Source organism: Argentina anserina, chromosome 3 (genome assembly GCF_933775445.1).
Source record: "Argentina anserina chromosome 3, drPotAnse1.1, whole genome shotgun sequence".
In the NCBI taxonomy this organism is placed as follows: Eukaryota; Viridiplantae; Streptophyta; class Magnoliopsida; order Rosales; family Rosaceae; genus Argentina; species Argentina anserina.
The window spans coordinates 16,202,184-16,216,928 of record NC_065874.1 but is presented as its reverse complement, the minus strand read 5'-3'; the positions used below and the strand labels follow the sequence as shown (position 1 = coordinate 16,216,928).

At 40.2% G+C, this 14,745-nt stretch overlaps 1 protein-coding gene and 1 pseudogene across 1 annotated transcript; both read right to left on the bottom strand.

The window, feature by feature from the left end:
- Positions 1-8,998: 8,998 nt before the first annotated feature.
- Positions 8,999-9,801, bottom strand: LOC126787169 (putative disease resistance RPP13-like protein 1). The gene is given in 2 exon segments (XM_050513091.1): positions 8,999-9,486; positions 9,489-9,801. Coding segments are annotated over 2 exon segments (801 nt in total).
- A 1,068-nt stretch (positions 9,802-10,869) lies between these two features.
- Positions 10,870-13,916, bottom strand: LOC126787791 (proteinaceous RNase P 2-like; annotated as a pseudogene).
- Between the last annotated feature and the right edge of the window lie 829 nt (positions 13,917-14,745).

The window sequence follows — 14,745 nt, the reverse complement described above, 5'->3', positions numbered from 1 at the left end:
CTACGAATTGCATAAACTCCAAGTTGTCGATCGAGCTTCGATGCGGCGAGCGGTCGCGTGTAGCGTTCAAGGGTTGGAGCTGGAGACCGTGCGGTGCCTTTGGGACCAGCTGTGAGGGTCACGGTGGCCGGAGATGTGAGATCGGGGGAGGTGATTTTGAGAGAGAGAGAGAGAGAGAGAGAGAGAGAGAGAGAGAGAGAGAGAGAGAGAGAGAGAGAGAGAGAGAGAGAGAGAGACAGAGAGAGAGAGAGAGAGAGAGAGAGAGAGAGACAGAGAGACAGACAGAGAGAGAGACAGAGAGACAGAGAGAGAGAGACAGAGAGACAGACAGAGAGAGAGAGGCTATTTCCAAATTAGGAAACTAGGGTTTTCCAAAAATATCCTTTTATACATTTTCCAAATTCGGAAACCAATTTCCGTCGACAATAACTTTCACATACGACGTCCGATTAAGGTGCGTGACATGTCTACGAACTCGTATCGACGAGTTCTACAACTGTTTTGAAGGAAGTGTTTGAAGCTGAGTAACGAAATAAAAGTTGACTCTCGAGTCACAGAAAACATAACGTTTTTCAATTTAAATTTTATGAAATCGGTTTTGTTTCGTTTGACATTGACGAGGAAACGAAAAATGTGATTTTTATTCAATTTCCAAGTTTAATGACTTACATGAATTTATACAAAGCCAATACGAAAATTCGGGGTATTACAACACTTATCTCATTTGTTTTCAATTACTATACTTTTATGCATGAATCACTAATTTTTAACGTGCGTTTTATGAAGTTAAGTGAGGTTGCTCATATTGAAGAAATATAAGAATGGGTTTCTTGAGTCAGGTTTACTCATACGAGCTTTATAAGCTCACTGGATTTGTTGTTTACAACTCAGTGCACCAATCTATGGTGTAGGGTTATATATGCAGGTGGGGGTTTTCAGGTTTGCAACAAAAAATGTTAGAGAAGTTGAGTTAGAAGTATGAGTTTTGTAATTCTTGTATTGTTTCAGTTTGTTGTAAGCCTCTTGGGAGCGTTTAAATTTACTTGTTGCTCAATTTTGTACCACTATGTAAGTGTATTCTTTGATTTTGATTTGAGTTGTCATGTCTTCGAATTTGAAATTTTATTATTTCCGAAATTCGGGACGTGACATGCATATTCAGAATCGGATTCCTTCTGTTAAGAACCATATCATGATAAAAGAAAAATCTATCCAAATAATACGTGCAGTGGAAAAACAGATAAAGCAAAACAAAATAAGCATGAAGTTTTAAAAAAAAAATGTACAAAGAGGTGAAAGGCATACAAAATGTAGCAGTTAAGAGAGACATACCTCACACATATCGGTTTCCATCAATCCATATGTTGGAAATGTGAGCAATCTTGTGCCAATCTTCCCCTTGTCTCTTTGGCACCTGTGTTAGCAAGGGACATCTCTCAATTCTTAAATAAGAACGAGAAGCCAGTAGCCCTTCATCTGGCAAGCACTGAAGCTCAGGCCATCCCATTATTGTCAATCTTGTAAGTGAGCTCATGTGTCTCAAGTGCTTGATCTCAATGGTCTTCAAATTCAAAAGATCATAGATTTAGAGACAAGCAAGAGAGATTGGCATCAGCCCCTCCTCTAGAAATGAATCCCCTATGATGCACTAGTACGTGTACGGAATACGAATACGGATACGGCATGATACGTGATATGTTATTTTTTAAAATGTAGTGTTTTGGATACGTTTTGTAAAATAATATATATATATATATATATGTTAAATTCTAAAATTTGATCAAACAAACATTTAGAACACTTAAATCTCATCAATTTTACAATAAACATAATAAGTTCATGAATTAAATATTTAATAAGTTCAACCAGAACAAAACAATACGACTGAGGGATGGAGGGTATTAGATTTAAGTTTTATTTACGTGACAATGATAATTATAACCCCAAAACGTGTTCAAAACGTACTATGACCGTATCCACAGAGTTAACATATACTACATAGTTTGGGTGCGTATTTTCAGTTTGGATACGTATATGCAGCGTATCCAGCCCGTACCAGTATCCGATACGGATACGATACGGGCATTTACTTTTCTAAACGTATCCGTGCATCATAGGTAATCCCCCACTGCATTGGATTTGCAATGAGGCTTTTGCACGAGCGGATATTCAGTGACTTCAAATTTGAAGGCAATCCCCATTCTGGTAATTATTCAAGTTTTGGACAAAGTCCTATGGACATAGACTCGGGAGATGGAAGATGAGTGTTCATGTGTCGTGGTAGTGACCTCAAATTTGAACACCCATCGATATCTATAACAGTCAACTTGGGAGCATGCAGCCCTCCCAATGGAAAATAACCAAAATTCCAGGAATCATACATATTCAGTATACTGAGTTCAGGGCACTTTGATCCTTGTGACATCGTAATGCCTTCCATATTTGCATTCAAGATAGTCAGTGATTGAAGCATGGGGAAGCAATCTAATGGTAGTATTCCAATTAGCTTAGGGCAATCCTCCAGATGAAGCCTAGAGAGACTAGGAAAAGCTCCCTTATTGTCTCCAACATAAGACCACTCTTGCCATCTCGCGGAGTTTCTGATTTCCAAAACTTGCAGAGATCTAAATGAATTAGTGACTGTGGTATCGCTGCCATAGAACTCAGGGCCTACAGAGACCACCTCATTCAACCCATCAGTAATGAAGCTCAATTAGGAAGGGTAGCTGCCCCAATGTTGGCAAGAAGGAACAATTAATACAATTCACTATGTTGAGACGAACTAGATTAGCGGAAGAATGATCTCCAAACCAACTGCACAACATTCTCAAGCCCTGAAATTCGAAGTGATCCATGCAAATGCTTAAGCTCCTTTAAATCTAGAATGTCCTTCCTTGCAGTAGGTTGCTCTATGACAAAGTCACTTAACATTTGTAGATCTTTCAATTTGCCCACATCTGGTGGCAGTTTTTCCAAATGTCTGTCTCCCACATCTCCAATATCAAGATGGCACAAGTTTGTCAGTCTTCCCAAGTTGGCTGGAAAATGAGCAAGAGCTTCACAATGTGACAACAACAAAGTTTGCAAATTACGCAAAGTACACACTGTATCAGGTAGTTTTTGGATTGAAGTCCAAGACAAATTCAGGTGTCTTGGATGTTTCAGGTTACCAAGTAGGTTGCTCTATGACAAAGTCACTTAACATTTGTAGATCTTTCAATTTGCCCATATCTGGTGGCAGTTTTTCCAAATGTGTGTCTCCCACATCTCCAATATCAAGATGGCGCAAGTTTGTCAGTCTTCCCAAGTTCGCTGGCAAATGAGCAAAGCTTCACAATGTGACAACAACAAAGTTTGCAAATTACACAAAGTACACATTGTATCAGGTAGCTTTTGGATTGAAGTCCAAGACAAATTCAGGTGTCTTAGATGTTTTAGGTTACCAATTGAATCAGGCAACTCCTTGATGTCATACCTTGATAAGTTCAGCACTCTTAAACATCTTAATGTTGTCAATAGATCATGTAGAACAATAGTTGACATCTGGAATCTTCACTCCATAGCTCTATCAGCTATAGCGGTAGGAAGGTTCACAGATATTTAGCTTCACGTAAAGTCTCAAAATTCTCAAAGCCATTACAACGATGTCTCAAATATGAAAAGTGACGTTAAAGTGTACTTTTGTTAGCTTATATAAGACATTTTCTGCGTATAGATTACTAAGGGTGATATATTACTCTATTTGGTATCAGAGCAGTGCTCTGTGTTTTTGGGTTTTGTTTTTCTTCGTAGTTTTTGGTGCGAGCTCGGCTGACGAGCTCGCTGTCACCCTCCCTCGGAAGCACAGCCCTTCAGCGACGTCAGCAAGCCATTCGGGCCAGCCGGCGGTGACCTGCTCACCCTCGACATACCTCTGCAAAATACTCAGTCGGAATACCCGGTCGCCCGCCCCGACTCGTCCAACTCAGCTCACCCGCCCGGCCGAGCTCCTCTCCGATCTTCCGACGCGCTCCTCCTCGAGGGACTGCATTGCCGTCCTTGTTCTGCAGCCGGTCTTGAGAGGGACTGCTCCTCTCCTCTTCGACGAGCGCCGGCGCCAGCGACATCTCTCTATGCTGCCCTTTAGTTTCCGCCGCTGCCAAGCTCCGAGCTCTCCACCGCAGCAGCCGTATCAAGCTTCCACCGCAGCTGTCGCATTGAGCTCTCCACCGCGCCGTTGGAATTGCCGCTGCCAAGCTCTGAATTTTGCGTCACCGAGCTCCAAATCCGACCTGATACGGACCGGATCTGACCAGCCCAGTCCGGCTCAGCTGGCCCGGCCCAAATTCGACCCGACCCAAACTTGATTTGACCCGACCCGAATCAGACCCGACCTGGCCCAGAATTGATAGTCTTGGTTGTGAGTGTAGGTTCACCAACAGTGCACGTGCACCCAAGACAGGTTCATATCAGTTTTTTGGTATTTCCGCTGTATAATTCATGATTTTTAATTTGCTTTTCAATGGATTCTGGAGACGAAGATGATGTTCTGAAATTTGAAGTATCTGTCAAGAGTTCTGACAGTGGTTCCTTTGGGGGAACTAAGCTCAGTGGGACCAATTTCCGTAAATGGAAGCGAATTATGGCAGCTCATCTTCGAGACATGCACAAGATGGGGCATGTAACCGGAGTAACTAAGGCTCCTAGTGCAGATGATATTATTACCTACACTAAGTGGGACGACGATGATGGCCTTGAGATGTCCGTCTTGTGGAAAGCTATGAATGAAGAGATAGTTGATCTAGTGGAGGCATGTGACACTACGCAGGCAATATGGCAGACACTTGAAGGCTTATATACTAATGACTCTGATTTCATACAGGTTCATGAGTTAATGTGCACCTCTTTGGCGATGCAGCAAGATGGGCAACCGATAATGCAATATTTCACCAAACTAAAAAATATTTGAGCTGAGATTGATGTGAAACGTCCTTGCATGATCAAGAATCAGGAGGATATTGTTTGGTACCAACACGAGAAGGAGGTTGAGCGAGTTCACCATTTCCTGAAAGGTCTTGATGCAAAGCATAACAGTGCGAAAGGGGAATTGCTACGAAAAACCGAACCCCCTAGCCTAATTACAGCTTTCACATATATCTGTAAGGATGAATCTCACCAGGAAAGTCTTCTTCAGACATAAGTTGAAGTTTCTAGCCGTACTGTTCGTGCTAGATCTCTAGCACCACCCCTTCAGCAGGTCACCTCCGTTCCACTTCATCAGTAAGGACCACCACCAGGCTTCGGAAATCAGCCCCGCCCTTCGTACTCTTATTGTCATGATACTAACCATGCTCGTGCGACCTATTGGAAGCTGTATCCACACTTTCAGCCTAAGAGGACTAATTATCGTCCCAAGGCGAAAGCAGCTATTCATTTCGTCCAGGAACCCGATATCTATGGTGTGGATGGACATGATCATCATACAGCAGGAGGAGAAATACCTACCGCATCCAAAGCTAGTCGTGAAAAAATTGGTATGGCTTTAAATATTTCTAACTTTGTTGGTTTTAATACATGGATTATTGATTCTGGTGCGTCTGATCATATGACTTATGACAAATCTTATTTTACCGTATTGTCTCCTCCACCAGTACCCTATGTTACTAATGCTAATGGTAAGGCCTTCCCCGTATTAGGGAAATGGTAAGTTCGTATTACTCCCACAATAGAGCTTCACAATGTGTTATATGTACCTGCTTTATCTCATCATTTGATATTTGTTCCCCAATTGAACACTGACGCTAAGTGCTCTGTGACATTTTTTCCTATGTATGTGATATTTCAGGATCTTCTCACTGGGGTGTTAATTGGTAGGGGGTATCTGAAGGGCCAGTTGTTTCATATAGATCAGACATATGCAGGAGAGAAGCCAGGGGCACAATCTCGGACCGTTTTAATCTCCACTTCTGACAAGCTAAGTGAAGTTTGGTTATGGCATCGTCGCTTAGGGCATCTATCTTTTAGTGTTATGAAAACATCTATGCCTACTTTGTTTATTAGTGTGAATGAGTCACTTTTACGTTGTGAGACATGTGTTTTGGGCAAGAGTCATCGATCTACTTATTCCCCTAGTACTTCTAATAAACGTATTCTTCCTTTCGAATTAATTCATTTTGATGTTTGGGGACCCTCCAAAGAGTCTACTATGTCAGGGATGCGGTAATATGTGTTATTTATTAATGATTGCACCCGTCTTTCATGGATTGTTCTCCTCAAAACTAAAGATGAGGTTTTTCCAGCTTTTCAAGCCTTCTATAACACTGTCCAAACACAATATAATGCCACAGTTAGAGTTCTTCATTCTAATAATGAAGGGCGGGAATATGTGAATCATGTCTTTCAAGAGATCTTTAACACACACGAAATTGTTCATCAAACAATGTGTCCTTACACACCTGAGCATAATGGAGTTTCTGAAAGGAAAAACTGTCATTTACTTGATATGGCTCGGTGTATTCTTTTTAGTGCTCATATGCCTAAGTACCTTTGGGGTGATGTTGTCATAACTTCCGCCCACCTCATTAATCGTCTTCCCTCTCGTGTCCTTCAGGGAATGGTTCCATATGAGGTGCTTACATCTCATGTCTTCTTACCCTATTTTCATAATCTTCCTGCCCGTGTTTTCGGTTGTGTTACTTTTGTCCATCTTCCAAAATACCAGATATCTAAGTTGGATGCTCGGGCCGTTAAATGTGTGTTTTTTGGGTATAGAGGACATCAGAAAGGGTACCGGTGCTATCATCCACCTATCAGGAAGTACTATGTCACTATAGATGTTACTTTCTTTGAGAACATGAGCTATTTTCCCTCTTCTAATACTCTTCAGGGGGAGAATTTGTATATTGAATAGTTGTATCATGGAGAGGGGGAGACAAGTAAGCTAGTAGATATGGTGACATGTTCAATTGAGATTACCAATATGTCAGCTACACAGGCACCACCGGATGATTCCGGTGTCGTCACTCCAGAGATTCAGGTACTAGATGACAACACAACTGCCCCTCATGTCTCCCGCACTACTGTTTATACACCTGACCAATGCTCTTCTGGTACGGAAGATCACTCATCTAAGCTTAGTCATTCTATTGGGGCTAATACTAGTGAGGCTAATAGTAGACAATATGTCTTGCCAAATAGGTCTACTCGGGGTCAGCCAACAAAAAAATATGAACCTACCATTCAGACTAAAGCTAAGTATCATGTGGCAAATTTTATGTCTACCAAAAGATTGTCTAAGTCATATGAATCATTTGTGAATCAAATATCTACTGTATCAATACCTAACAAAGTGCAGGATGAATTGGGAGATCCAAAATGGAGAAAAGCAATGGAGGAAGAGATGGAAGCATTACAAAAGAACAATACTTTGGAGCTTGTATCTGCACCACATGGCAAGAAGACTGTGTGATGTCGTTCGGTGTTTATAGTGAAGTATAATCCAGATGGTTCAGTGAGCCGGTATAAAGCACGCCTAGTAGCAAAGAGGTTCACCCAAACATATGGCATAGACTATGATGAGACATTTGCACCTGTTGCAAAGATAAACATTATTCGGGTATTGCTCTCTTGTGCTGCTAGCTTAAACTGGCCACTTAGACAGTTTGATGTTAAGAATGCATTCCTCCATGGAGAACTTACAGAAGAAGTTTACATGGATCTTCCGCCTAGATATGTGGCCGCTTCTCCAAGTAACTTTGTATGCAGATTGAGAAAATCTTTGTATGGTCTTAAACAGTCACTTCGTGCTTGGTTTGGAAGATTCTCACAATGCATGACGAAAATTGGCTACATACATAGTAATTCAGACCACATTATTTCTCAGACATCAACAAGGGAAGGTAACCGCCCTAATTATATATGTTGATGATATGGTAGTTACCGGAAATGATACTGTTGAGGTGAATAGATTACAGAAACAGCTAGCCACAGAGTTTGAGATGAAAGACCTAGGTACACTTAAGTACTTCTTGGGCATTGTGGTAGCCCGAAAAAGTGATGGTATCTATCTGTGTCAGAGGAAGTACATCCTAGATCTACTAACAGAGACCAGTATGTTGGATTGCACTCCCATTGATACTCTTATTGAGCAGAACCATCGATTAGCAGAATATCTATATCAAGTGCCTACTGAAAACCTCGTTATCATAGGCTAGTTGGACGCTTGATTTATTTATCACATACCAGACTAGATGTTGCGTATGCAGTAAGTGTAGTGAGTCAGTTCATGCATAATTCCAGTGTGGACCACATGGATATTGTTGTAAGGATTTTGAGGTACTTGAAGTCAGCTCCAGGGAAATGAGTAATGTTCTCTAATCACAATAATACCCTTGAGGTTTGTGACTTCACAGATGCAGATTGGGCTGGAAATATTACAGATTAGATATCCACATCAGGGTACTTTACCTTTGTTGAGCGTAATCTTGTTACATGGAAGAGTAAGAAATAAAAAGTGGTAGCTTGATCTAGTGCTGAAGCAGAATACAGAGATATGGCTCAGGGAGTGTGCGAATTGTTATGGCTTAGAAATTTGCTACAAGATTTGGGTATTAAGCCTAAGTGTGCTATGCAGTTGTACTGTGACAATAAGGCAGCTATTGATATTTCACAGAATCATGTACAACATCATCGTACAAAACATGTGGAGGTTGATCTTCATTTTATAAAGGAGAAGCTAGACGCGAAGATCATTAGTTTTCCTTTTGTTCATACAGAAGAGCGACTTGCCGATATACTCACAAAAGGAGTGTCTACGAATGCCTTTTATGACTCACTTAGCAAGTTGGATATGGTTCATGTGTATGCGCCAACTTGAAGGGTAATGTTAGCGTGAATAACTCCATGAATCACGGGCATGATTCACGGAGGAAATCATGAAATTGTTTGTCGTTAAAGTGTACTTTTGTTAGCTTATATAGGACATTTTTTGTGTATAGATTACTAAGGGTGATATACTAATCTATTTAAAGTACTCATCTCTAATTTCTTCCACTGTTCTCTTGTTTTTGGTTTGTAACAGATCTTTAGCCATCCACAAAAACATCAGTTCTGATCTTTCAAATACATAACCCTCGGGAAATACTGAACAATAAGCAAAACAACGCTCGAGTTGTGGAAGCAAATAGTAAAAGCTTAGCCATAAAGCAGGCAAAATGGTACTCCCTTTATCCGCAAGTTCCATCACTCTTCCGGACCTTCTCCAGTCTTCCAAATTCAATCTGGAGCACAAAAGTCCACCTAGTGATTTTGCAGCCAAAGGAAGACCTTTACACTTCTTAGCAATTTGTTTCCCAATTACTTATAGATTCGGATACGCACTAAGATCTGAATTTCTAAAGGCATGTTTTGTGAATAAGGACAGACAATCCTCTTCAGATATTTGTGTTAGATAATGAGTTGGAAGAGTACCCATCATAGATCCTACACCTTCATTTCTTGTTGTGACATGATCCTACTTCCATGCACCCCAAACTCGAAGGGACATTTCAAGACATCCCAATGGATATAATTCTCGTTCCATACATCATCAAGAACAATGAGAAACTTCTTCCCCATCAAAGCCTCCTTGAGAATAACTTGGAAAAGATTTAAATCTGTGATGGCACAATTGCTTGAAGTAACATACCCATAAATTTTTTGTGTTATTCTAACAACATAGAAATTCTCCGAAACACAAACCCATGCGTGGAGATCAAAATGTTGTTTCACACTTGCATCATTGTACAAGAGCTGAGCAAGGGTGGTCTTTCCAATCCCACCCATTCCCACGATGGGAATCACCCCTACCTTATTGCCACTACCCACTAGCATCGTTTGATATTAACCTAGGAATGGTCTTCTTATCTTCATACCTTCCATATATACCAGAGTCATCTGCTAAAGACTGTTCTCAAATTAAGGGCATCTTTCTGGCTAGCAATGAAGTCTAACCTCTCAAGAATTTCCTCTATCTTATGGTCTACTGATTCATCGAAAGCATGAAAGAAAAGACACAAGTTGTTGTAACTTGTGCTACTTTGATACTCTTCAGCTTTCAACTTCCTCATGGCATCTTCCTTGATCTCGTTCAACAGGTCCTTAACATCAAAGACTGCTTGTTTAAGCTCATCCAGCCAGTCCTTCACATCTAAGTTACTCAACTGCTTCTCTTCAGCATCATCCAGAACAACATTAACAAATCACAGCGTCAACTCCAACCTATTCAGCAACTTTTTAGTCTGCTTCTCCCCTTAATGAAGTACATGACCTCCTGAGATGCCTAACTTATGAAATATTTCCTGAAATAAACCAGAGGGAAAGGCTCCACTTACGACCTCCAGAGCCATTGTTTCTAGTGTTTCTACTCAGTGTTTTGGCTTCAGAACAGATAGATTAGTTAAATAGAAGCAGACAGATAACATCGATCTCAAGCAAAATGCTAGCCCGACGTTGGTTTACCAATGACTAATCCTATCGCATACGAGTCAACTCTCCAATACTGTACACAAGTTTCCTTGTTGCAACGAGCATCAGTGTTTAGCCATATGCCATCTTTTGATTCATTTCTTATACCAAGAAACATAAACAATGAGCTTAAGACAACAGCAGATTGACATTTGGATAAGTTGACAATACCCAAATCTGGCAAATCATACTACAAGCCTACACCAGGACCTATCACATCAGATTCGTAAAATTACTAATTTATTCAACAAAACTGCAGCAAGAAATAGTTATCCTTCTTACATGATAAATAGCTAAGGACAGATATGAATGGCCTTATTGCAATATCTCACCCATATCAGCACAACAGGTTGAAGAAAGAGCTTAGCATCAAAAGTTCAACACACAAGCTTCAATTTCTTTTTGTTCTTCTTTTTATTTTGTTCAGCTGACTATAAAGAATGAGCTGTATCTACAAAAGTTGCAGTATGTTACAACAACAGAGAAACTAATAGGTAAAGCTGCAGTGGATTGCAGGCAGTTGAAGGGCCATTGTTAGAATAGTCCATCCTGCTTCTCCTGACCAGCCTCCCGTTACTCGGTGATATGAACCCAAAGCTAGAATTCTAATGAACATGCCTGCAAATTTGATACAAAGCAGGAAGAAGAGTTAAGTCATTAGGTGGGAAGGAGATGGAGACCTCTCTTTTCTTTTACCCGTCTTAGTTGTTTTATCATTGTGACTGGTAACAAACTGAGATGTGCAAGAGTTTGACAATGCGTTTTCAGATGGCAAAACTCCACCAGAAGCTTTGAAGGCACTTGGCCTAGTAATGCAGAGCCAGGTTCCAGCTGGCTCCTTACAACTCTCGGCTGCTACAGGTACATGCCATGATCTACTTTCTGATTCCTAAAACAGATTGGAATCTCAATACTCTAAAGTTGAACTATAAATATATCAGGGTTTAACAACACTAATAACAAAACTAAGCGTTCATTCAATATTAACCCATGTTTTGCCTTTGATATTACTATTTGAACCTACACCATTTTAGTTCAAAATCAATCGGATCACACGTTAAGTAATCTGGCAGTGTCAAAGACTGGCAATACTGATCAGAAGGCACCATCCAATAGTATCTTGGACACTATCTAAATGCAATTATAACATATGTTTCAGGGATATACAATACGTATATGTACAAGTTATTTAACTCTTCATTTTGATCTATCTAATATATTATAAGATTCTCACAACTTGCATATTTCTATAAAACCGACAATTTTGTCCTAATTAGATAACAGTGTTTGGCGCTACTTGTAGTTAGAACTTCAAACATGTAATCAGATGTTACTGCAATGACATAAAAGAAATGTACCTGGATCACTGAGGAATATGGTGGTGGCAGCTGAAGTTTCAGATTCCCTTTTACAAAAGTATACCGTACCTGAAAACCAAATGCAAGAGAAGTTGAGAGAGAGAGATTAAAATCAAAATCCAATATGACCACAAACAATTTACATATATTCCTCGAGTTGAATTGATTATTTTAAAGGTAGAGGGGAACTTCCTACAAAAAAGGTCAATACAGAAATACAGTGGGATGGAATGGTTAAATGGGAGGCCATAACTTAAAAAGGGACTTGCCGTGCAAAGGTTTTCCTAGACCACAATAGAAAAAGAATTAACTAACTATGAATTTTTGCATGTAATGTACGTTTTGAACAAAATACGTTTTGAACGACCACAACTTCAAACTTTGTCTCCCTTTGTCTTTGACTTTGATTTGCTACAAAATATAATGACACGTGCAATAAAAGCAATAATATGTTGGTGACACTGAAAAGGACTCGTTTTAAGTAAGTCTAAAACAAGTACATATACATTTCGAACAAAATCAATGATGAGTTAGCAGTAACATACTTGATGCCGCTCTTTCCACTTAAGAAAGAAGCTGCTTCCATGGAGTTCAAATATATGATCTCGCATTTCACCATTTGTCACAAGCAAGCACTTCAGTTTCACAGCAGCATACAGCCAATACCTGTGTCATAGAAGAAAACGTATTCCACATATCAATATTTCCATCAAAATAGTTTTTATTCGCATATAGACGAAGTGATTTTTATTTAGTATTATTACCATTTCTTTAAAACAGATATAGAAAGAAACCCAACCAAGAGACTGCCATATAGGATGAGCACAGCCCTTGAACAAGGATTAAGAAAATAAGTAAATGAGTTTTAGAAAGTACAGAATCACAAGTACATACCAGTCATCGTTCGAGCCACTTGGTGTCGTATAAAGAATACCTTTATCCAACTATTCCTCAACCACTTTTCTGTGGGAGGGGTTTTCCACAAGTGACTTGAAACGTCTATTATGCAAGATAACAAGTGGCCATTTCTCTCCACTTCTATTGTACAATTCGTTCACAACAGCATCAAGCTGCGTAATGTAGAACATGGTAATGTCATGATTATGTGAAACTGAAGGTCGCTAAGAAGAAATAAAGCATAAATGAAAAGTTTATGCAACCTGAGGAAGACTGAATCCACCATCTACAAAATTCTGCTGGTAGAGCCACACCTGCAGAAACTTTGCTGCATAAATTACCAAAGCGGCAACAGACTGCGCAAACCTATCTGTCTCTGCACAATCAATGTCAACACAAACCAAATGCTCACCGCATGAACCACACCTGATTTCACAATCCACAATGCCTCTCTGCACAACCCAATCCACCCCTGCCCATGCCACCCTCCTCCATTCCTCAAAACCGCTTCCTTCACCCTACCCACGTCCCAATTCTCCTCACCCACTTCCCTAGCCCTTCCACCACGATACCAACCCTCAATAATCTTCGCCGTCGACTCACTTACACACCTCACTCCATTCCTCAACTTATGCAAATATTCATACATCCTCTCCCCTCTTCCCGTCTCGGTGCTCACCTCCAGCAACGCCGCAATGTCAATCTCCTCCAAACTCACCCCACCTTATTCATATACTCCTCTACCTCATACGCCTTCTCGGCCTCCAACTTCTCACAAAAGCAAAATAGCCCAGGGTCACAAGTACGCAGCCTGGGCACCACATTGTACCCCACCATCCCCTTCACCAGCTGAGCAACAACCATGAATGTGGCCTCATTGGGAGGGACCTTACTGGCCGACATGTGATCAAACATCCAGAAGCCGTATTCCAGCGTCGGTTGCTTGAGGGCCGGGTCGGCTACAGAGTGGGAGCAGAGGTAGAGCAGGGTGTTGAAATGGTGCTGGGTGAGGCGCGTGTTATGGGCAACAGCGGAGTCGTAGAGGGAGATTGCGGTGGTTAAGTCCTTGTTCTTTGAGAAGAGTGTGAGGGAAGAGTGGAACTGGGCCTCTGGGGTCTGCTTCTCTTCCTCTTTGGGATCCCCATCGATTTCAGAGTGTCGATAAAATTGGGGTTGGATCAAACAATATCACACTGTTATTTCATATTACATAAACCCTAAACACTAGGCCTTAATCACTAAACTCCGAATTTGAATCAATTGGGTAGAGATTAACAGATCGATAATGAAATTAGGGGATTTTTGAATCAAGATTGATAGTGAAAGCTTGATTGGACGAACTAACCAGAGAATGAGATTTGAGAGGATGGAGAGCAGAGACGAATTTGAATTTCCTTCAATTGGGTTTTGAAGCTGTGCGAATGATGGAAACCGGGTGTAGAGCTCAGTGATAACCGGCCGTTGTGTAGTAGGGGTTTTGGGAAGAAAGAAAAACCGGCGGTTTGGGCTTTCGGTGTGAATGGTTGAAAAATAAACTATGAATTTCAGCACGACTGTCACAATTTACTTTATGGAGTGTACTGGATATGGAATTAGTTTCAGTTTGAAAGAAATTTATGGAATTTAGAATTTTAGGTGTATTCAATATAAAATTTTAATTATTCATATAAGTTTAGATGTATTTAATTAGGATTTTAAAATGTCATTATAAAATTCATGAGAGTGTAAGGGTATTCAATCATGACTTTTAAAATGAATAGAAGTCTCTGCGTATTCAAAATATCATTCATACTTATGAAATTATAAACTCATTTAAATCTCATTGATTTTCCAGTATTAATTATACATTCCACAATCCATAAATTGTCTAGCCTCTAAACCAAAGATTTTCATATACTTTTCTATGAACTTTCTCATTGTATTTAAAAATTTCATTCTCCATCATTTTTCTTTATTTTTCTTTTCTTCACCGAATCTTTTTCCTACAACCCAACATGGTTATTCAACC